Below are 22,031 nucleotides of genomic sequence, written 5' to 3' on the forward strand. Positions count from 1 at the left end.
CCACCTGGCATTTACAACCAGATGCACGAGAACCACAGAGTCTGCTTGCTTCTCCTTTTTCTGGATGATGGACCGCCCACATCGAGCCCGGGGTTGCCCCGTCACTCCGTCTCCAAGTGAACCGGCCCGGCCCGGAGCAGGGATGGTCCCTGCTGCCGCGGGACGGTTGCCAATGGTTACAACAGCCTTGGGAAGGTGGCGGCACACAGTGAGGAGACCTGCAGTCGTACATGTTCACTTCAGCTGCTGCTGAGAAGAGCCAGTTAAACACACACACACACACACATAAACACACACAGTGAGGAGACCTGCAGTTGTACATGTTCACTTCAGCTGCTGCTGAGAAGAGCCAGTTAAACACACACACACACACACATAAACACACACAGTGAGGAGACCTGCAGTTGTACATGTTCACTTCAGCTGCTGCTGAGAAGAGCCAGTTAAACATACACACACACACACATAAACACACACAGTGAGGAGACCTGCAGTCGTACATGTTCACTTCAGCTGCTGCTGAGAAGAGCCAGTTAAAGGAGAATGACAGAATAGGACTGAGCATTGCTTTAAATGCTGTTATATAGGTAGATCAACACAGAGCTCCTTGTGTGTGTGTGTGTGTGTGTGTGTGCGTGCGTGTGTGTGTGTGTGTGTGTGTGTGTGTGTAAAACTACCTGTAGCCGCACTTGGCTGGTGCATGTCACGTTAGCTTGAGCAACAGGCCACAGCCACTTGTGACTCAAGCCGGGTACACACACACACACACACACACATAAACACACACAGGGAGGAGTGCTGTTTTACAGCTTGTTCACTGTCTTACACTAGTGCCTGAAGGAGATGTTTGCTGTTCTATGCATCTTTGTTGATCTCACCATTTAATATTCCAGTGCTGTATTCTACTGTCTGATTACCTGAACCGCGAATGAGTGTTCTGTGTTGTAATGCACTGTCAGCTGTTTGCATTTAATGCTTTTATTAATTCTATTTTTTCCATATCTATAGTAGCATCCATCCATATGCATGGTTGTGTGTGTGAGAGAGAACAATAGAAGCTCTGAAGTCTTAGTCCTTTTTGCCTGTCTTTGCCTGTGCTACAAAGACACTATTCATGTTTAACTCACTGAAACCTCTAAAGACCAATAGCTGAATGATCTTTAGACAGAGAACTGTAGTGACTTTCCTCACACGTACTCACACGCTCACTCTGACTCTGTAGTGATATCTCTCTTCATGTATACTCGCACACTCACTCTGACACTAGTGAGCTCAGCTGAGTCAGCTGCTGTGTGCACGTGTGTGTGTGTGTGTGTGTGTGTGTGTGTGTGTGTGTGTGTGTGCGCACGTGTGTGTGTGTGTGCGTGCATCTCTGTTTGACTGAGCTGTAATACAATTCTGACAGGTAGAGTTTAGTTTGTAGACCTTAATTTGCAAATATCAAATCAAATCACCCTCCACCCCTCAGATTCTGTGAAAACAGTTACATTAATTTCTTCTGTGAGTCTTTCCCTTTGGCCCTTTAAATATCACTGTTTGTTGTGTTTAATCATAGGTTGGTGTGTTTACATCATCAGAGTGTGGTCTGTTGTCAACATCACAGTTTGATGTGTTTTCAGTGTCATGGTTTGGTGTGATCTCACATGGTTTGGTGTGTTTTCACCATCCACACTTCATGGTGGATTTCTCCGTCTCTCCTCCATTTCTGTTGGTGTGTTTTGGTGTTTTCACCATGGTGGTGTTTTCACCATGGTGGTGTTTTCACCTGGTGGATCTCAGGCGTCTCTCTTCTCCGTCTCTCCCCCATCTCTGTTGTCTGCTCTGCGGTCCTCGGGTTTAACTCAACCCAGAATTGCCTGCCTTCCCATGAATTACAGAATCTGAATAGAGCTCTCTGTGTGTGTATTTGTTTGTGTAGAACTGTGTGTGTGTGTGTGTGTGTGTGTGTGTGTGTGTGTGTGTGTGTGCGCGCGCACGCATGTGTGTGTGTGGAAGTGACAAAAACAGAGATGGAATCCATTCAAGAAAGACCAACTGAATGAAGAAGAAGATTGAACTACCTACATAAATGGAAGAGGATGACTCCACAAAAGGAGTCACTCCAAAATTCTCTGTGACATCTGTAATCAGTATTTGAATTTATTGTTAATCAAATTAATATTTAAATAATTAATTGTGCTCTACGCAACATGTATTCCTACTTTTCTAACCTCTAACCTCACTCAGGAACACTAGGCCACTGTTGTTGGCAGATGTTGGCAGTTTCTGGCAGCCCAAATATAGGACCATCTGTGTAATTGTGTGTGTATTTTGGTATGCATGTGTGACCTCACACACACTCACATTCTCTCTCTCACACACACACACACACACACACACACACACACACACACACACACACACACACACATACACACACACAGTTCCTGGCTATTTATATGTAGCTACATCATTCCACCATTAAATCTTCATTAAAGGAGGGCTTTTAGGCATGGTCTGCAGATGCTGAATGACTTAATGTGCGTTTCTTGAAGTGTGTTTGTGTTAGAGAGTGTGTGCAGGAGAGAGTGTGTTTTAGGAGAGAGAGAGAATGCGTGTATGTGTGTGTGTGTGTGGTTGTGTGTGTGTGTGTGTGTGTGTGTGTGTGTGTGTGCTCCTGGTGACCCACAGTCAGCACACGGGTGTTAGTGGCTGGCAGAGCTGTCACTCTTACCATCACTCCAATCAGAACTGTCTGCTTTCCTTTGTGATGTCATGAAATCAAGGTTCAGCGTTCAGTTCACTGAATCCATTCGCAAGGGAGCTGATCCTAGATCAGTAATCTGTCGTACTCGGCAATATCTGTACTCTCGCGTGTGCTTGATACGCACTCTTTCCGCGTTCAGGAAGTCAGGGGGGTGGAGCCGTGGCAAACGCACTTCTTTCTTTTTTCATGTTTTCCTCTTCACCCCCTGTCGAGACGCACGGGCTACTTCCCCCAGAAGTGTGTGTGCTTCATACTATGGTTCGATTGCCCCTTACTAGCGCATACGTGGGGCGACTTTCGTAAGGGCATAAGGGGCAAGGGGAGGTCAGATCTGGAGGATGGACGTGGAGGAGGGCAGCGATGATGCCCCAGTGGAGGTGGTCAGCGGAGACACGCAGGCGGTAGGTTCTGCTGTCTGTCTCTCGTTGTCTGTCTCTCTCTCTTCGTCTCTCTCTGTACCGCTGGCCCCGCCTCCTTCCATCACTGACATCTCTGCAGCTTGCCTGACCCAACGTTTTCGCCATCTGTACTTTTCCTCTGTGATCATAGAGGTCATAGAGCTGTCTCTCTCTCTCACTCTCTCTCTCCCTCTCCCCCATGTTTTTTCTTTTTGTTTCACTTTTTTTGCTTTAATCTCTTTCTCTCTGTGCCTTTCTCTCTCTCCAGAATTTCTGTTGCACCTAAACATGGGAAAACTTAAATCTCAAGGACTCAATATCGAAATGTCAGCCCTCTGTATGTGATTTTATTGTTACATACTGTAGTTCAGAGTTCCAGCACATTACTCTAAAGGCACATTGTCAAAGCCAGGATGTGACGTTGGTAAAGATTAGCTTGCACTATTTCCTCCAGGACTGTTGCAACGTGTGAAAGCCGTCATTCATCAACACACTCGTGGACACACTTCCATCTTGTCTGACGTCGCTTGCAAACTCTGAGAACATAAACATTTTTAGTTTGTTTTGTTTGTAGACTAAATCATGGGCCACTTTCAAATTCAGACCAATATTGCAGTAATAATACAAGTATAGCATTTATACTATACCAATATAGCAGTAATAATTTACCAGTAAAGCAGTAATAACAAACCAGTATAGATGTATTAAGTAAACAATATTATAACAACTGATGAGCGATAAGGCAAGCTAAGCAGTGAACCCACACACACAAACACAGCCACACACAAACACAGGCACACAAACAAATCCTGAAGTGTGGGTGTACATGGTTGGACCCAGGTACACTTGTCCAATAATACAGCGTATTGAGCATGTTAATACACCGTGTGTTAGTGTTAGTACAGTGTGTTTGTGTGAGTACAGTGTGTGATTGTGTTTTTAGTGTGTTTCTGTGAGTACAGTGGGGAAGTACCATGTGTGTTTGTGTTAGTACAGTATGTTTTTGTGAGTACAGTGTGTGTTAGTGTTAGTACAGTATGTTCTTGTGAGTACAGTGTATTTGTGTGAATACAGTGTGCTTGTATGAGTACAATGTGTTAGTCCAGTGCTTGTGAGTACAGTGTATGTTTATGTTAGTAGTGAGTGTGTTTGTAGTGTGTTTGTGTGAGTACAGTGTGTTAGTACAGTGTGTTTGTGTGAGCACAGTGTATGTATGTGTCATTACACTGTGTTTTGTGAGTACAGTATAGTGTGTAGTGGTGTATAGAGTTACACTTACGCATGAAGGCTTTTGACAGGAAATAGGGCAGCATTTATCTCTTTTGTATGACAGCTACAGTGTGCCCTGCCTGCCCCACAACACCCCCCCCACCTTCCCGGTTTAACTTCACACACAGTGCTATCAAACAAATGCCAGTTTCAGCACTTCACAAGGTCTCAATATCATATCAGATCCCCACAGAATACCACCACAGTCGTGATATCAGCTTCTCTGGCATGTGAGGTGTGTATGTGAGGTGTGCACGTGTGTGTACAGTGTGTTTGTGTTTGTGTGTGTGTGTGTGTGTGTGTTTGTGTGTGTGTGTGTATGTGAGGTGTGCACGTGTGTGTACAGTGTGTTTGTGTGTGTGTGTGTGTGTTTTATATTCTCTTGACTCATACTTTTGTTTCTGTGCTGATGTGCAGGATGAACCAGTGTTGAATTCTCTTTGTAAGACTCTATGGAAAACACAGTGAGCACAAGGAGGTGCTTCACATGCCCTGACCGCCGCCCCCGTTTCGCCCCTACCCTTCCATGCCCCGCCCACTGCCCCACCCACTGTCGCTCTGTCCCTGTTAGCACTAGTAGGAAACTGTAGGAATCACAATCACTGTAGGGAACACACACTCTGTGTTAAACTTTCACCTGTTTGAAGAAGTAACAGTTTTCTTCACTTATTTATCTATTTATTTAGGCTAAAACGAATTTGTTATGTGACTACCAAAATTCGTCACACGCTCTCCTGGAATGTCCGATTCTGGACAGAATGCTCACAGCACGCGATAAAAAAGGTTTCGCCATTCGTTTTGGGGCTCATTTACATAGTCCCGCCTACTGGACAATGACAATGAAGAGCTGCTGGCCTCCGCCGGTCAGCTTCCTGCTGCGACACTCTGCACCGACGGAGAGGCTAGTGTCTTACTGATAACCCAGCATGCTGGATCTCTGCCACTGGCTGCCATGTTGTTGCTTCTCAGCCAACACACACTCACACACAAACCTGCGCGCGCACACACACGCACACGCACGCTGCCGTGTCTATGGCCCTCACACGACACAGCCCCAGACAAAGGCCGACGCAGAGTTGTGACATGTTGTGGCTTAAGGTGGCTTCGGGCCTCCACACGTCGTAACTCGTCCCTGTAAACCGAGTGCCACCTTAAGTGGAGCCATGTGGTCATGAGGTGCGTGGAGGTGATCAGGGCCTCTCTCATTTACATTTACATTTACATTTATGGCATTTGGCAGACGCCCTTATCCAGAGCGACTTACATTTCTATTTCATTTTTATACAAGTGAGCAATTGAGGGTTAAGGGCCTTGCTCAGGGGCACCTCAGTCATGGCCTCAGGTCTGGGGATCGAACCCACGACCCTCCGGTCACAAGACCAGTTCCCTAACCACCAGGCCATGACTGCCTCATCAACACACCTCATCTCATCCTTCCTTACTGTAAATGACTCATGTTTTTCTGAACAGGCGTCTGCTACTGTACTGCTGTGTGTGTGTGTGAGTGTGTGTGTGTGTGTGTGTAGCAGGTGTTAGTGTGTCAGTGCGTGTTTGTGTGTGTTCGTTGTTTACCTAACGTTGGCTGTTCATGTTAGATGTGCAGCTAGTGAATTTTTGGTGGCCTAAAAGGGAAGACTAAAGGAAAACTACTTTTCTCACCTTACTCAAAAAATGCAGTGTGAAAACAAATCCTGATGCCTGACTAGAGTCGTACCACCTCAACCCCACCATGAAAGAGGAGTTACATTGTGTTGCAAATCACCTAAACGATTGAAAAACCCACAATTCTCTTTCAATGATCTCTCATTCAGGCACAGACACTCTCTCCCTCCCTCTCTCTCTCTCTCTCTGCACACAGAAATATACTCCAGGTTAGAGCGTGCAAACATGGAGGAGTATGTGTCTGCTGGTGCCGCTTCACACATTCTTCCGTTAAGTTCCAGATGTAATCATCTTTGTCATCAGAATAACAATTTGCATGCATGAGAAAAATAAAGCAAACACACACACACAAACACACACAGTTGCTATGTCTCAGTCTCAAAGTTTGCTCACTTTGCTCACGTGTCCCCCCGTGGGCAGCAGCTTACATGACAAGTAAACAGACACAAGTCTTCAAGTCTTACATGACAGAAGTAAACAGAAGAGGGCATGAAGAACAGGAAGCTACAAAGAATTACATTAAGAATGAGACTGAGCCTGAGATAAAACCAGGATAAACATCACAGTGGCTTCTCAAAGGTTTTGAAGTCAGAAAATAATTTGTGTTGATTTAGTCACATTTCTGCTTAACATATAGCCAATGACCCATGAATGATTTATTTAACCAGAAACACTGGTTCCAGAAACACTCCAGAGAGCGTTTCTCATTTTACTGGGAGGTTGCCGTTGGACTTTTTGATGTTAAGGCTACTAGGTGTTTTATTTGAAAGTTGTTAAAAAGTAACTGTGGAGTTTCCCCCTGTTGTGTCGTTTTAACGCTTGTGCTGATATTTATGTGTACCTGTGCTGCCACATCAAAGAGTTTTCCTCATGTGCATATTTTACCCTGTTCCTCTGTTTCTGTTATCAAACCAACTTCTAAAAAATGAAATTCACTAGTTCTTCTACCAAATAGATCAAATTTCATGTCTGAAACATTTTTGCTTGACTGTTGGCCAGCAGTGTTGTCACTCACTGCATGCACAGCTGCCTCCTCTGTGGGGAGGGGCTCTGGAGGCGGGGCTAGAGCGCTGTGCAGAAGGAGTGGGAGGGGCCTGGGATTGGCACAGTTGCTTATAGGCCTACTGTCTTCTCAGTGCTGCCCACTGTTGCTTCAATCACCGGTTGAGGATTGGTACCTTCTGTTTTTTGCAGACAGACAAATAAAACCGTGAAATAGGTTTAAATGCCTTTCAGCATATATCTAGCTTATACGCTTGGGCAGGTCTAGTAAAACCTGTGTGAAGGAATATGGTTATATGGCATTACGAGACACAAGTTTCTCTTTGTCAAACTAAATGCTTGTTACGCTAAGATCTTCCCTTATTTGAGCACCATGTAATGATCAGGATGTGAAGGATGATGGATCAGGAGCCCATTTCCCAGAATTATTGTAGCATTAACATCTTAATGAAAATCTTAATTAAATGAGAGAGTCAGTGTAATACTCACTCTATCAATTAAAGATGCTCTTTGCTTTACATGCTTTTGGCAAACCTAACCTAGTATATCCAGTCTTGAATCTGGTCAGACCACAAATGGTTTAAATACAGGAACAGGTTGAGGCTGATCAGACCACAAATGATTCACTACCCATTAAAGGTTTAATGAAAGGGCTCTTGTATTTCCTTCAGTGCTCTTCTCCTGAGGACAACTATCAGACATCCAAAATCTTCCAATTTTGTTGGCTGTGCGTCCCCTTGTGTCCATAATGGAGGACCAATGAACGACCATTGGAGGACCACTGCAAACCTCCTCATTTTGTTTTGCAGCCCTGTTTTCATCTCCCACTCTTACACTTACGTACTAACGTACTAATGTGCTAACGGTCTGTGGTGAGTGTCAGGCAGACACCCCCCTTCCTGTAAAGCAGGCAGCTCTGGCAGACTCTGTGGTCGTAGCGTGCGAGGCTAACACGGTAGCTAACGGTCTGTGTTCTTAGCTCTCCTTAAGCTGTAGCCACCCTTCTCTTACCCAATGTGTACCCTCCACCCTTCTCTTACCCAATGTGTACCCTCCACCCTTCTCTTACCCAATGTGTACCCTCCACCCTTCTCTTACCCAGTGTGTATCTTCCACCCTTCTCTTACCCAGTGTATACCCTCCACCCTTCTCTTACCCAGTGTATACCCTCCACCCTTCTCTTACCCAGTGTGGACCCTCCACCCTTCTCTTACCCAATGTGTACCCTCCACCCTTCTCTTACCCAGTGTGTATCTTCCACCCTTCTCTTACCCAGTGTGGACTCTCCACCCTTCTCTTACCCAATGTGTACCCTCCACCCTTCTCTTACCCAGTGTATACCCTCCACCCTTCTCTTACCCAATGTGTACCCTCCACCCTTCTCTTACCCAGTGTGTATCTTCCACCCTTCTCTTACCCAGTGTGGACTCTCCACCCTTCTCTTACCCAATGTGGACCCTCCACCCTTCTCTTACCTAGTGTGTACCCTCCACCCTTCTCTTACCCAATGTGTACCCTCCACCCTTCTCTTACCTAGTGTGTACCCTCCACCCTTCTCTTACCCAATGTGTACCCTCCACCCTTCTCTTACCCAATGTGTACCCTCCACCCTTCTCTTACCTAGTGTGTACCCTCCACCCTTCTCTTACCCAGTGTATACCCTCCACCCTTCTCTTACCCAGTGTGGACCCTCCACCCTTCTCTTACCCAATGTGTACCCTCCACCCTTCTCTTACCCAGTGTGTATCTTCCACCCTTCTCTTACCCAGTGTGGACCCTTCTCTTACCCAATGTGTACCCTCCACCCTTCTCTTACCTAGTGTGTACCCTCCACCCTTCTCTTACCCAGTGTATACCCTCCACCATTCTCTTACCCAGTGTGTACCCTCCACCCTTCTTTTACCCAGTGTGTACCCTCCACCCTTCTCTTGGGACTGTTGTTAAGGACGCTCATCCACACTTACACTGATGTTCCCAGGGTCCTAGTGTCTGCCCCAGAAAGCAGACACTAGGGTTAAGGCATTTTGTGTTGCGCCTTTGAACTGAGCATACTCATTGAAAAGTTAAGAAGGTTCCAGATGGTTCTTTGGCACAGTGGTGCAGTTACTTCCTGGTCCATGAACAGTATATTTTGCCTTCAAATTATCACAACGGTTTGTTAGCAATCTGCCATCTAGTTGTAGTGCGGATGAACCCCACTCCCTCTTGTATGTTAAAAGGCCCATCTGTGTGCTCTGTATGAAACATCTTTGGCTCAAGGTGATCTTGCTTCCACTAGGAGGAACCAGGCAGGGTTTGAGTGCCAGGCAGGGTTTGAGTGGTGCTTTGGGAGTGTTTCACTGAAGCTGCAAGGAATTGAAGTGTTTGCAGTGCAGGAAAGAGCCATCCTGAGCTTCTGTTCACATCCTGTAATGATGTCACTCTCTCTCTCTCTCTCTCTCTCTCTCTCTCTCTCTCTCTCTCTCTCTCTCTCTCTCTCTCTCTGCTAACTTGCTCTTTTGGTGTTTCTGCTTTTGGGCTCACTATCGTTTGAACATCCAACCTCTACCTCCCTCTCCCTGTCTCTCTCTGTCTCTCTATCTGTCTCTCCCTATCTCTCTCTCTCTATCTCTGACTCCCTGTTTCTCTCTGTCTCCCTCTGCCTCTCCCTGTCTCTCTCTGTCTCTCTCTCTGTCTCTCTATCTGTCTCTCCCTATCTCTCTCTCTCTATCTCTGACTCCCTGTTTCTCTCTGTCTCCCTCTGCCTCTCCCTGTCTCTCTCTGTCTCTCCCTGTCTCTCTCTCTATCTCTGACTCTGCCAGTCTCTCTCTGTCTCTCCCTGTCTCTCTCTCTGTCTCTCTCTGACTCTCCCTGTCTCTCTCTCTATCTCTGACTCTGCCAGTCTCTCTCTCTGTCTCTTCCTGTCTCTCTCTTGTCTCTTGCTTTCAACAGTCCTCTTATCATCTGCATATTTGATCAGTGCCTATAAAGGTGATAAAGCTGCATACACACACACACACACACACACACACACACACACACTCACAATACAATAAAAGCTTGAAAGCACAGAAGCTGAAAGCACATAAAGGGGCTGTAGGTCGGCCCGCTGACGCAGAGCTACTTACGGCACATGCACACTCAAAGACCGCCGCTGGTGTGGGCCAGTCAGGCCGAACCTCACAGGAAACAGGAAGTGACCGTGCTGAGCCTCGACCGGATATCCTGCCCAGGGAGGGTGACCCCAACCACGGCTTTCCCTTCCTTTCTGTCTGTCTGTCTCTGTCTCTTCCCCCTCTCTCTCTCTCTCTCTCCCTCTTTCTTTCTCTCTCTCTCTGTGTCTCGTTTCAAGTTAGTTAGTTAGTGAGTGGGACAGAAGCAACCAGCATGTGTTGGTCGGGCGAGTGGGACCACTGGGACCACTGGGGTTACCTGGAAATGCAGGTGGAGTCCTGTCGCCGCAGCAACCGTCACTTTCAGCCGCCTTCCGTAACCGCTGGAGACAGACAGGACGTCACTCCTCGCCTGCGAGGCCGTGATCTGGACCCGAGTACGCCCGCGAGTTTACCCCAAATGCTAACGTGCCTCTGCACTGCCGAGCTGGATTTTAAATGCAGCGTTTCCAAGAAGGACGCCGCAGCATGTAGCATCTGCCTTTACCGGACGCCGTCAAACGCGACTTCCTGTCTCGTTAGAGCTCGAGGAATCCCATTTTTGGGAGCAGGGCTTCTCCAGTTCCTGGAAAAACGCTGGCGGCTCCTCGGTGCCTTTCGGCTTCCTTCTCGGAGGCGCGGTAGCCGCTTCGCGAGCCGCTGCTTTTCGAGCTTTTTGATGCAGTCGTGCGATGGTCAATAACACTTTGCGTGTTTCCCTTTTCTACAGTGTCTGGTTTTATTCTCGTCACTGATGTTTTGGTCTGTGGGCCATGGCCTCAGACACCAGCGTTTCTCTGTTTACAGTAGAGCGTTCCTGTCATGGCTGTTTGCTTTTTTAAAGTGCCTCTTTTTGGAGGGATTTCGTCTCGTCTTCGCTCCGTCGCTTTGTCATGAGCTCTTTAAGCTGTCTCAGTTTCAACTCCTTTTTTCTGCCTTCCTAACAAAATTCTGAAGCATTTTGTTAATATATTTATGCACGTCGTTCTTTGATAGTGGTTTATCGGGTCTATTTCAAGCACTTCCTCAGACATAATGTAGTCATTTCATGAAACGTTTCTCAGACTCGGCGCTCAGTGCCGTGAATCCAGGCCGGACCTGTTGAGCTCAGACCTTTCGGTGTCTGTCCCCCTCACGCCCATGTTCAGACTACGGGTGCTTGTTAAGGGCACGTTTGTGCTGTTGTAGCTCGGTTGAGTTATCTCTTAATCTTCTCCCCTGTTCAGAGCGACCCCGGTGGGCTGTCCGTCCTGGAGCAGCTGGGTCTGGACCAGGGCTCGGACTTCTCAGACGCGAGCGTGCAGCACCGGCTGGACGAGCAGCGCGAGCGCATCCGGCGTGAGATCCGCAAGGAGCTGAAGATCAAGGAGGGCGCGGAGAACCTGCGTCGGGCCACCACCGACAAGCGCAACGCCCAGCAGGTGGAGAACCAGCTGCGCACCTCCAACCGCCGCCTGGACTCGCTCCACGCCCAGCTGCAGGAGCTCGACGCCCACATCGTCGTCAAGGGGACGGACGATGCGCGCGGTGAGGGCGGTGATGTCATAAAGGGGGGGTGTGAACGAGTGTTTTTTACGGGGTAGATGTCCGTAGATGTCCGTAACGGATGAGTAAGTCGGTGACTCCAGTGTGATAACCTCAAAGCAGCATGAAGTTTGTGAACTTCAAAGCTGCCGTTTGTGAAGTAGGTTCTCACGTTGACCTCTGACCTGCAGATGAGGCACCACAGTCTCCGGGGGCGGAGAGTCGGGTGTCAGCCCATCAGGAGCGCATCGCCGCATTGGAGAGACAGCTAAACATCGAACTCAAAGTCAAGCAGGGAGCTGAGAACATGATCCCCATCTATGCCAATGGGTCAACCAAGGTAACACACACACACACACACACACACACACACATCCAGGGTCAAATTATATTCTGCATACGGATGTAGTGACTAACGTTTTAAACCCTGTTTTACATTGTGTTTTGTCATATGTATTGAGCAACAGGATTATATCTGGATTGCGATTAAAAATCCCCTTAAAAATCAAACGTAAACACACTCACAGTGAGAGATGTAACACGAGTGTAAAAGCGTCTGTCTCTCCTCTCCCTGAGCCTCATTTGACAAGCGTGACTCCTCCCCCCTTATCACATCCAACCATGTGACCGTCTGGGAGCTCCCTCCGAGTGGAAATGCCTGAGATTCCTTTCTGTTCACTTTCAAAGCGACCATCTTTATTTGCGTTTAGAGTAACACAAAAGGAGGAGCAACACAGGATGTCGGTTGTGAGGTGCTAGGGGCCTATTTGCATATTTAGCACCAAACAGCAGCTGGATTTCAGTCTGACCAATCAGAGACGTGTTTGTCTATGTGATGTAAACACATGGGGTTAAAATTGCGTCATGATGTAATAATGCAAATTTAGGAGGCTGGATTCAGGAAGCTGGATTTAGGAGGGTGGATTCAGGAAGCTGGATTTAGGAGGCTGGATTCAGGAAGCTGGATTTAGGAGGCTGGATTCAGGAAGCTGGATTTAGGAGGCTGGATTCAGGAAGCTGGATGGCTGTACACACATACATACACACACACACACACACACACACACACACACACACACACACACACACACACACACACATATACGGTGGCTTCACCCTGCGTGGCCCAAGCTCTGGATGTTCTTTACACATCCATTTACATTTTCAACATTCAGCATTCAGAGTGACTGACAAAAGGTTTGTTCAGGGTAGGAATTCTGAAGTGTGTACAGTAGGTCTGAGTGGAAGGGGCCTTTGAGTTGGACCTGGACGTTTATATTAAGATCGACTCTTTCTGTGTGTGTGTGTGTGTGTGTGTGTGTGCGTGCTCGTGTGTGTGTGTGTGTGTGTGTGCGTGCTCGTGTGTGTGTGTGTGTGTGTGTGTGTGCGTGCTCGTGTGTTTGTGTCACAGGATAAAAAAATGCTACAAACAGCACAGCAGATGCTTCAGGACAGCAAGACCAAGATCGACATCATCCGCATGCAAATCCGCAAGGCAATGCAGGCCTACGAACACAACGAGGACACACAGGGTAAGTGTGTGTGTGTGTGTGTGTTTGTGTGTGTGTGTGTGTGTGTGTGTGTGTGTGTGTGTGTGTGTGTGTGTGTGTGTGTGTGTGTGTGTGTGTGTTATTGTGTGTGTGTGTGTGTGTGTGTGTGTGTGTGTGTGTGTGTGTGTGTGTGTGTGTGTGTGTCAGGGGAGTGTATGGTGTGGGATGTCTGTGCTCAGGTTTTTGTTCCTTCGGGGTGTCTCTGTCTCACATTGTGTTATCACTATGTAAGCATGATTACTTCACTAAGCCCAGTAGTAAACAGTACAGTTACTGGCTAAAATGTGTGTGTGCGTGTGTGTGCGTGTGTGTGCTTGTGTGCGTGTGTGTGTGCGTGCGTGTGTGTGTGAGAGAGGGGGTGGGGGGTGAGAACAGGTAGGGGATTATGTGTATGTCTTCATGTCCTCCAATGTGTAAGGCACATAGTGTAGGTTTACACCACTGGAATATTACATCACCAGAAAACAGTTTATGAATACACAGCTGCATATGCACACACACACACACACACACACACACACACACACACACACACACACACACACACACACACACCCATTCCATACTCCTAATCCAGCCTAATGCCTAAACCACTAGATGTTTTGGTAGATATTATGAATTATAGAGGACATTTTATTCATATGTGTTGTACTCCAATTATATGTGGAGAGAGAGAGATATTCAGTTTTGCAGAGCTAAAGGACCTACAATATCCTCTGTGCATTTCATTGCAATTTTGACCTCTAAAAATTATAATATAGCACTCTGTGTGTGTGTGTGTGTGTGTGTGTGTGTGTGTGTGTGTGTGTGTGTGTGTGTGTGTGTGTGTGTGTGTGTGTGTGTGTGTGTGTGTGTGTGTGTGTGTGTGTGTGTGTTGATGTACCGGGGTTGGACAATGAAACTGATTTTGTCATTTTAGTGTGGGGGGTTTCATGGCTAAATTGGACCAGCCTGGTGACCAATCTTCATTAATTACACATTGCACCAGTAAGAACAGAGTGTGATGGTTCAGTTAGCAGGATATTGCAATGCACACAACATTATGGGTGACATACCAGAGTTCAAAAGAGGACAAATTGTTGGTGCATGTCTTGCTGGCGCATCTGTGACCAAGATAGCAAGTCTTTGTGATGTATTAAGAGCCATGGTATCCAGGGTGATGTCAGCACACCACCAAGAAGGACGAACCACATCCAACAGGATTAACTGTGGACGCAGGAGGAAGCTGTCTGAAAGGGACTTTCAGGTGCTAACCCGGATTGTATCCAAAAAACATAAAACTACAGCTGCCCAAATCACGGCAGAATTAAATGTGCACCTCAACTCTCCTGTTTCCACCAAAACTGTCGTGAGCTCCACAGGGTCAATTTACATGGCCGGGCTGCTATAGCCAAACCTTTGGTCACTCGTACTACCAAACGTCGGTTTCAATGGTGCAAGGAGCAAATCTTGGGCTGTGGACAATGTGAAACATGTATTGTTCTCTGATGAGTCCACCTTTACAGTTGTCCCCACATCCGGGAGAGTTGCGGTGTGGAGAAGCCCCAATGAAGCGTACCACCCAGACTGTTGCCCAGAGTGAATCATGGGGGTGGATCAGTGATGGTTTGGGCTGCCATATCATGACATTCCCTTGGCCCAATACAGACGCGTCACTGCCAAGGACCGAACCATTCTGGAGGACCATGTGCATCCAATGGTTCAAACACTGTATCCTGAAGGCGGTGCCATGTATCAGGATGACAATGCTCCAATACACACAGCAAGACTGGTGAAGGATTGGTTTGATGAACATGAAAGTGAAGTTGAACATCTCCCATGACCTGCACAGTCACCAGATCTAAATATTATTGATCCACTTTCGAGTGTTTTGGAGGAGTGAGTCAGGAAACATTTTCCTCCACCAGCATCACATAGTGACCTGGCCACTGTCCTGCAGGAAGAATGGCTTAAAATCCCTCTGATCACTGTGCAGGACTCATATATGTCATTGTACACCATACTAATCAATTATTGTGGTCTAAAACCAGGTGTTTCAGTTTCACCGTCCAACCCGTGTGTGTGTGTGTGTGTGTGTGTGTGTGTGTGTGTGTGTGTGTGTGTGTGTGTGTGTGTGTGTGTGTGTGTGTGTGTGTGTGTGTGCGTGTGTGTGTGTGTTTATAGGTACACACACACAGAGTGCTGGTTTAAGTCAGTAAGTGATGTACACCATGGAGAGGTATTAAAAGTCTGTTTCAATGCTTAATGCTGTTAAATGGATTTTAGTCCATTACACTGCACACACACTGCTGCGCCACAGGTTGGAGGTGCACAACACACACACACATGCTGGATGTGTTCACACACTCAGAACACACACACACATGCTGGATGTGTTCACACACTCAACACAAACACACTTCCCTTGAGTGTTGACTCTCACAGGCCTCAGACCTTATTAGGACATAAAAGTGTTTCTGTTCATCCAGTCACCTTCATCCTCTCTCTCTCTTCCTCTTATTGTCTTCTCTCTCTCTCTCTCTCTATCTCTGTCTCTCTCCCTCTCTCTCTCTCTCTCTCTCTCTCTCTCTCTCTCTCTCTCTCTCTCTCTCTCTCTCTCTCACACACACACACACACACTCACACACACAAATCCCAGCCTTCTATTTAGCAGTCATTACCTGCAGATTTGTCCATAGTGGGAAGTTTTTAGACCCTCCCTTACACAAACCAGAGACCCTACAGTATTCTGCATAGTTGTCCATAGTGGGAAGTTTGCAGACTCTCCCTAACATAGTCCAGGGAACCTGCAGTGTGCTGCGTTTACATACCACAGTGACGCACTGCACTTCATAATCATTCTCCATATTTATCACTGCTGCTTTTATCCCTGAATGTCCACACTATCATCGGTGCAGTGACATACGTTTGTGGTCTTTCCTGTAACTAGTTTGATGAAAGCTACTTCAAAATGAGCAAAACCATTACTAAAGATAACTACAAACACACTTATGAGGTCAAAGCATTAAAAAAGACCAGATGGACTTATTCCAGAGTGCATGAACCTGGGTGGTTCCCCTGAGGGCCAGGTGTGTGTGGGGGTGTGTGTGGAGGTGTGTGTCCAGGTGTGCCCATGTGTGTGTATGTGTGTGTGGAGGTGTGTCCAGGTGTGTGTGGGGGTGTGTCCAGGTGTGTGTCCAGGTGTGTGTCCAGGTGTGCCCATGTGTGTGTATGTGTGTGTGGAGGTGTGTCCAGGTGTATGTGGAGGTGTATGTCCAGGTGTGTGTCCAGGTGTATGTGGAGGTGTGTGTCCAGGTGTGTGTCCAGGTGTGCCCATGTGTGTGTATGTGTGTGTGGAGGTGTGTCCAGGTGTGTGTGGGGGTGTGTCCAGGTGTATGTGGAGGTGTGTGTCCAGGTGTGTGTCCAGGTGTGCCCATGTGTGTGTATGTGTGTGTGGAGGTGTGTCCAGGTGTGTGTGGGGGTGTGTCCAGGTGTATGTGGAGGTGTGTGTCCAGGTGTGTGTTCAGGTGTGTGTGGGGGTGTGTGTCCAGGTGTGTGTGGAAGTGTGTCTAGGTGTGTGTGGGGGTGTGTGTCCAGGACAGGTAGGTGTCCAGGTGTGTCCATGTGTGTGTATGTGTGTGTCCAGTTGTGTGTGTAGGTGTGTCTAGGTGTGTGTGGGGGTGTGTCCAGGTGTGTGTGGGGGTGTGTCCAGGTGTGTGTGGAGGTGTGTGTCCAGGTGTGTGTGGAGGTATGTCCAGGTATGTGTGGGGGTGTGTGTCCAGGTGTGTGTGAAGGTGTGTGTGAAGGTGTGTGTCCAGGTGTGTGTGGAGGTGCTACAGCCTGACCACTCCGTGGCATCCATGTGTCTCCCCCAGGGAAGCCTGACCCATGTGGCCTGGAGCTGCGGATGGAGGAGCTACGTCACCACTACCGGGTGGAGCACGCAGTGGCAGAGGGAGCCAAGAACGTGCTGAGACTGCTGGGGGCCAGCAAAGTGCAGGACAAGAAGGCCATGTCAGAGGTAACACACACACACACACACACACACACACACACACACATACATACACACACACACACACACACACACACACACACACACACACATACATACACACACACATACATACACACACACACACACACACACACACATATATACAGGCCGTGTCAGGCGTAGCACAGACACACACACATACACACACACACACAAATGCATGCACGCATCATTTCAGTTCTATGAAGATATCTTATCAACCAAATCAATATTGTCATAAATACATCCTATCAGCAAAATGAATACTGTCAGAAAATAGATATCCTACTGACCAAAATCAATAAAAAAGTTTTTTATGGCTTTTTTCAGAGCTCCGAATTCACTTTATATTAAGAAAAACAAACATATCTTTAATAATTACATTTTAGTTTTTTGTAGATACTAAGACCCAATTTCAGAAACTAAGTATCTTTTTGTCAAAACTTAACACACAGCAGCCATTGCCACACACACAACATGCAAAACATCTCACACTTGTGGGAAAAACTAACACTTCAACCAAAACTCTTGCAACTTGTGCCAAAACCATATTATTGCATCCAAACTCTACACACAAATGTCAGATGATTAGCCTTTCATATTTGTGACCACACACTGATGAGACAAATGGAAACACTACTACCATGTGTTTGAGTGTTTGAGTAAAGCACAACAAATCGTGGCTGTTCAGTGAACCAGTTTGTACTTGAGCAGCCCGGTAAAAACTTATGTTGTCCCAGACGACAACAAACCTGGACTGTTCTGGTTCATCCCCCTGGTGATGGAGAATGAGTGTGTTGTGCTCTGTGTTGAAGAAGGTGATGATGTACACAGTGTTGTAGGGACCAAGAGTGGCATGATGATGAGTGGCAAATTCATAGCGCAGTTGTTACACACTGTCACTGGCCCAGTCCAGATAGACTCACTGAATGGATGTAGCTGATGGTGATGTTGTCAGTAATGATGTGCTGTTGTAGTAGAAACGTATGTAGTTGTTTGCTCTGACCGTATTGCCAATGGTCTCTTTCTGTTCTGAGGTGAATAGCCGCCCTTCGTCCCCCAACAAGGGGTAGTCTAGCAAAAACATGATGTAGTATGTATAGAGGACAGGTCTACTTATCTATTCTCATTTTGAAATGTCTGGATGATTAGACTCTCTGGATGGATGGACCCTTTTCCTCCAGAAAACCCAATGCATGCTTGACCACATGGTCAACCAGACTGGCTCTGATCTCATCCATAGTTGCTCATCCTCTTCCTCATTCTCGTACTCTTCATCATCATCTCTATGCAGTATTGAACTCCATTGATGTGCAAACCAAGATTTGCAACTTGTGGCCTCTTCATAGGGATTAGAAATCTTTGATGTCTAAAGATTTGTATAAATTAGCTAGAAGTGTTGTAACCTGTGAGGACTGGGTATAGATTTTGGTAGGTGAGTGTAACACATGGTTTTCTGTTTTGAATATTGTGTCTTTTGTAAAGAACCGTGTTTAATGTTTTGCAAAGTTTGTTTAAGTATTTCTAAATGAGTGTAAGGCAGAGAATGTGCTTAAGGTTTAGCGCACCAGGTCAATAGATAAGCTACATCTAGTGTTTTCAAAAACTGTGCTGTAAGGACCACTTTTGGGGTCTTAGCAGCTGCAAAAATAACAATCTCTCCATCAATCTCAAATAAAAATACTGATACTTTATTGTCATGAATTATAATTGTAATGGTGCCCCTCTCTCCCTCTTTTTCTCTTCACCCTCCTCTCTCTCTCTCCCTCTCTCTCCCTCTCCATCTCTCCCCCTCCCTCTCTCTCTATCTCTCTCTCTCTCTCCCTCTCCACCCTCTTCTCTCTTTCCCTTTCACTCTTCCTCTCTCTCTCTCCCTCTCCCCCCCTTCCCTCTCTCTCTCTATCTCTCTCCTCTCTCTCTCTCTCTCTCCCCCTCCCTCTTTTTCTCTCCTCTCTCTCTCTCTCTCTCCCTCCCCCCTCCCTCTCTCCCCCTCCCTCTCTCTCTCTATCTCTCTCTCTCTCTCTCTCTCTCTCTCCCTCCCCCCTCCCTCTCTCCCCCTCTCTCTCTCTCTCTCTATCTCTCTCCTCTCTCTCTATCTCCCCCTCTCTCTCCTCTCTCTCTCTCTCTCTCTCTCTCTCTCCTCTCCCCCCCCCCCCTCTCTCTCTCTCTCTCTCTCTCTCTCTCTCTCTCTCTCTCCCTCCCCCCCTCCCTCTCTCTCCCAGGCTCAGTGTCGTCTGAGCGAGTCCTCCCAGAGGCTGGACCTTCTGCGTTCCTCTCTGGACCAGCGTCTGTCGGAGCTGCCGGAGGATCACCCCAAGGCCTGCCTCATCAAGGAGGAGCTCGTCCTGGCCTCCTCGCCCACCTTCAGCTCCCGACACGGCGCCCCCTACCTGCACAATCAGTACAGCACACTCAGCAAACCCTCCCCTCTCACGGGTAACCGCACGCCCCGTCCGGCCCACGTCTGCGGAGCGCCACGCCCGGTTACGTGCCGCCGTTGTTTAAGCAGGTCTGTGTTTGGGTTCGCACCGTAGGGACGCTGCAGGTGACGTTGCTGGGCTGCGTGGGCGTGCTGGATGTGGTTCCGGGGCGTTGCCGTGGCAGCCCGGTGGTGTTGCCCTGCCACAGCCCTGGCGACGGTCGTTCGTTCATGCGGGGAGGGAAAGGCCTGTACAGTCGCAGCGGCAGTGTGAGCGGCAAGAGCACCCTGAAAACAGATGACCTCTCCTGTGAGTGTGTGTGTGTGTGTGTGTGTGTCCTGTATTACTAAAATGGAATATAAAGAGGCAGCTTTGCTCTTTAGCAGACCCAGTTGGCCCAGTATGTTTGTATGTTATGAGGGCTAATGGTCTGTGATTGATTGCTTTAGTCTGATCTACGAGCATTGTCAAACCCTGGACTGAACCACTGTGAGAGATGCGGGTGGTTGTAGGTCAGACTCCACCAACGACTCTCCTCTGTGCAGCGGAAGTGAGTGCCGTGCTGAAGCTGGACAACTCAGTGGTGGGTCAGACCGCGTGGAGGACTGTGGGAGAGCAGGCCTGGGACCAGGCGTTCACCATAGAGCTGGAGAGGGTGAGAATCAGTCACCAGCCAATCACTGACCGCCCAAACATGGGGGCGTACACAAACCAGCGCACATGCGCAAAAGCACACGCCCCGGGGGTGCAAAGTTACAAGGTGTTTCGCCACCTTCCTTCCTCGTTGTCACATATTCGAGTCCCCATCTCCTCCGCCATTTCCTGGCCCGTCTCAAGTTTTCCTCCAACTGTTTTACTTCCTATCAGTTACTCTTTTACTTTGGGTGTTTGGTTTGTCGCGGCGTTCGCCTGCTCCCAGTTACTTCCCCTGTCGTCCTTTGTTCCGTTTTTACGCGTTGAGTTTTCCGCGTCTTTTGAGTCACCTTTATTGGTTTCTCCCATCTCATCTACGGTAAAGTTTTACTTTTCACGTGTTGAGATTTTCCACGTTGTTTTGCATTTTCTTTCCTCCCGAGTTCTTTCGGTTGAGTATTTCTCGACATGTTGAGTATTTCTCGACGTGTTGAGTATTCCGCGTCAGTTTGTGTTGGTGGTGTTTTCACTGTGTGTGTGTGCGTTTCTCTTTCTTACTGACAATCACCCTGTCAGTGCGAGTCTACCTCTCTCTGTTTTTACACGCGGTGTCTACGCTCCCGTACTCACCACGTTATATTTTACATCTCTTGTGTGTGTGTGTGTGTGTGTGTGTGTTTGTGTGTGTGTGTGTGTTTGTAGTCCAGAGAGATGGAGATCGCGGTGTACTGGAGAGACTATCGCTCCCTCTGTGCACTGAAGTTCCTCAAGCTTGAGGATTTTCTAGACAACCAGAAACACAGAGTACAGCTGGAATTAGAACCACAAGGCCTGCTGCTGGCTGAGGTACACACACACACACACACCACACACACACACACACACACACACACACACATTCAAGCACCACTCAACACTCTCCTGTCTTGCGCGTATGTGTCCATCAGGTGACGTTCTTTAACCCCGTCATCGAGAGGGCGTCACGCCTTAAGAGACAGAAGAAGGTCTTCTCCAAACAGCAGGGTAAAGAACAGAGTCCCAGCACCACCATAGGACGCCCACCGTGGATGGGCGGAGCTTATTGGGCGGTGTTTTGTGTGTATGTGCATGGAAAGACTGGAAGAGGGTAAATGAGTGGAGGGAGGGAGACAGACGGAGCTCTAGAGGATGGACAGATGGGTGGAGGGAAGCAGGAGGAGAGGAAGTGAGGTGTGACGTAATGAATCAGCTGAGAAGAGAGATGGCTGGATTCAGAAATCTGCCCTTCCATAGACAGATCTTTTACCGGAAAACCTGGAGATGTCGTACAGTGCCCTCTAGTGGCCAGATACATAAGAAGCGGTTCTGATTTGTTGTGGCGAATATGAGGCTAGTTTCTCTCTGTGTGTGTGTGTGTGTGTGTGTGTGTGTGTGTGTGTGTGTGTGTGTGTGTGTGTGTGTGTGTGTGTGTGTGTGTGTGTATACAGGTAAAGCTTTCCTGCGAGCTCGTCAGATGAACGTGGATATTGGAACGTGGGTGCGCTTGTTGAGAAACGCCATCCCAACAGTCAACAATACAGGAACCTACAGCCCCAGTGCAGCACACTCTCTACACACTGGGTAATACACACACACACACACACACACACACACACACTCTCTACACGCACACACACTACACGCACACACACTCTACACACAC

General features: G+C 47.7%; 1 protein-coding gene across 1 annotated transcript in view; it reads left to right on the top strand.

Annotated features, from left to right (window-relative positions):
- The first annotated feature begins 2,937 nt into the window (after positions 1-2,937).
- Positions 2,938-22,031, top strand: part of pkn1a (protein kinase N1a) — a 25,828-nt gene continuing 6,734 nt past the window's right edge. The window contains 11 exon segments of the mRNA XM_076983222.1: positions 2,938-3,147; positions 11,435-11,735; positions 11,924-12,072; positions 13,144-13,264; positions 17,137-17,282; positions 19,520-19,733; positions 19,832-20,026; positions 20,263-20,372; positions 21,053-21,196; positions 21,298-21,373; positions 21,817-21,949. Coding sequence (XP_076839337.1) covers positions 3,085-3,147; positions 11,435-11,735; positions 11,924-12,072; positions 13,144-13,264; positions 17,137-17,282; positions 19,520-19,733; positions 19,832-20,026; positions 20,263-20,372; positions 21,053-21,196; positions 21,298-21,373; positions 21,817-21,949 — 1,652 coding nt within the window. The 5' untranslated portion in view covers positions 2,938-3,084.

Source organism: Brachyhypopomus gauderio, chromosome 20, assembly GCF_052324685.1.
Source record: "Brachyhypopomus gauderio isolate BG-103 chromosome 20, BGAUD_0.2, whole genome shotgun sequence".
Classification (NCBI taxonomy): domain Eukaryota; kingdom Metazoa; phylum Chordata; class Actinopteri; order Gymnotiformes; family Hypopomidae; genus Brachyhypopomus; species Brachyhypopomus gauderio.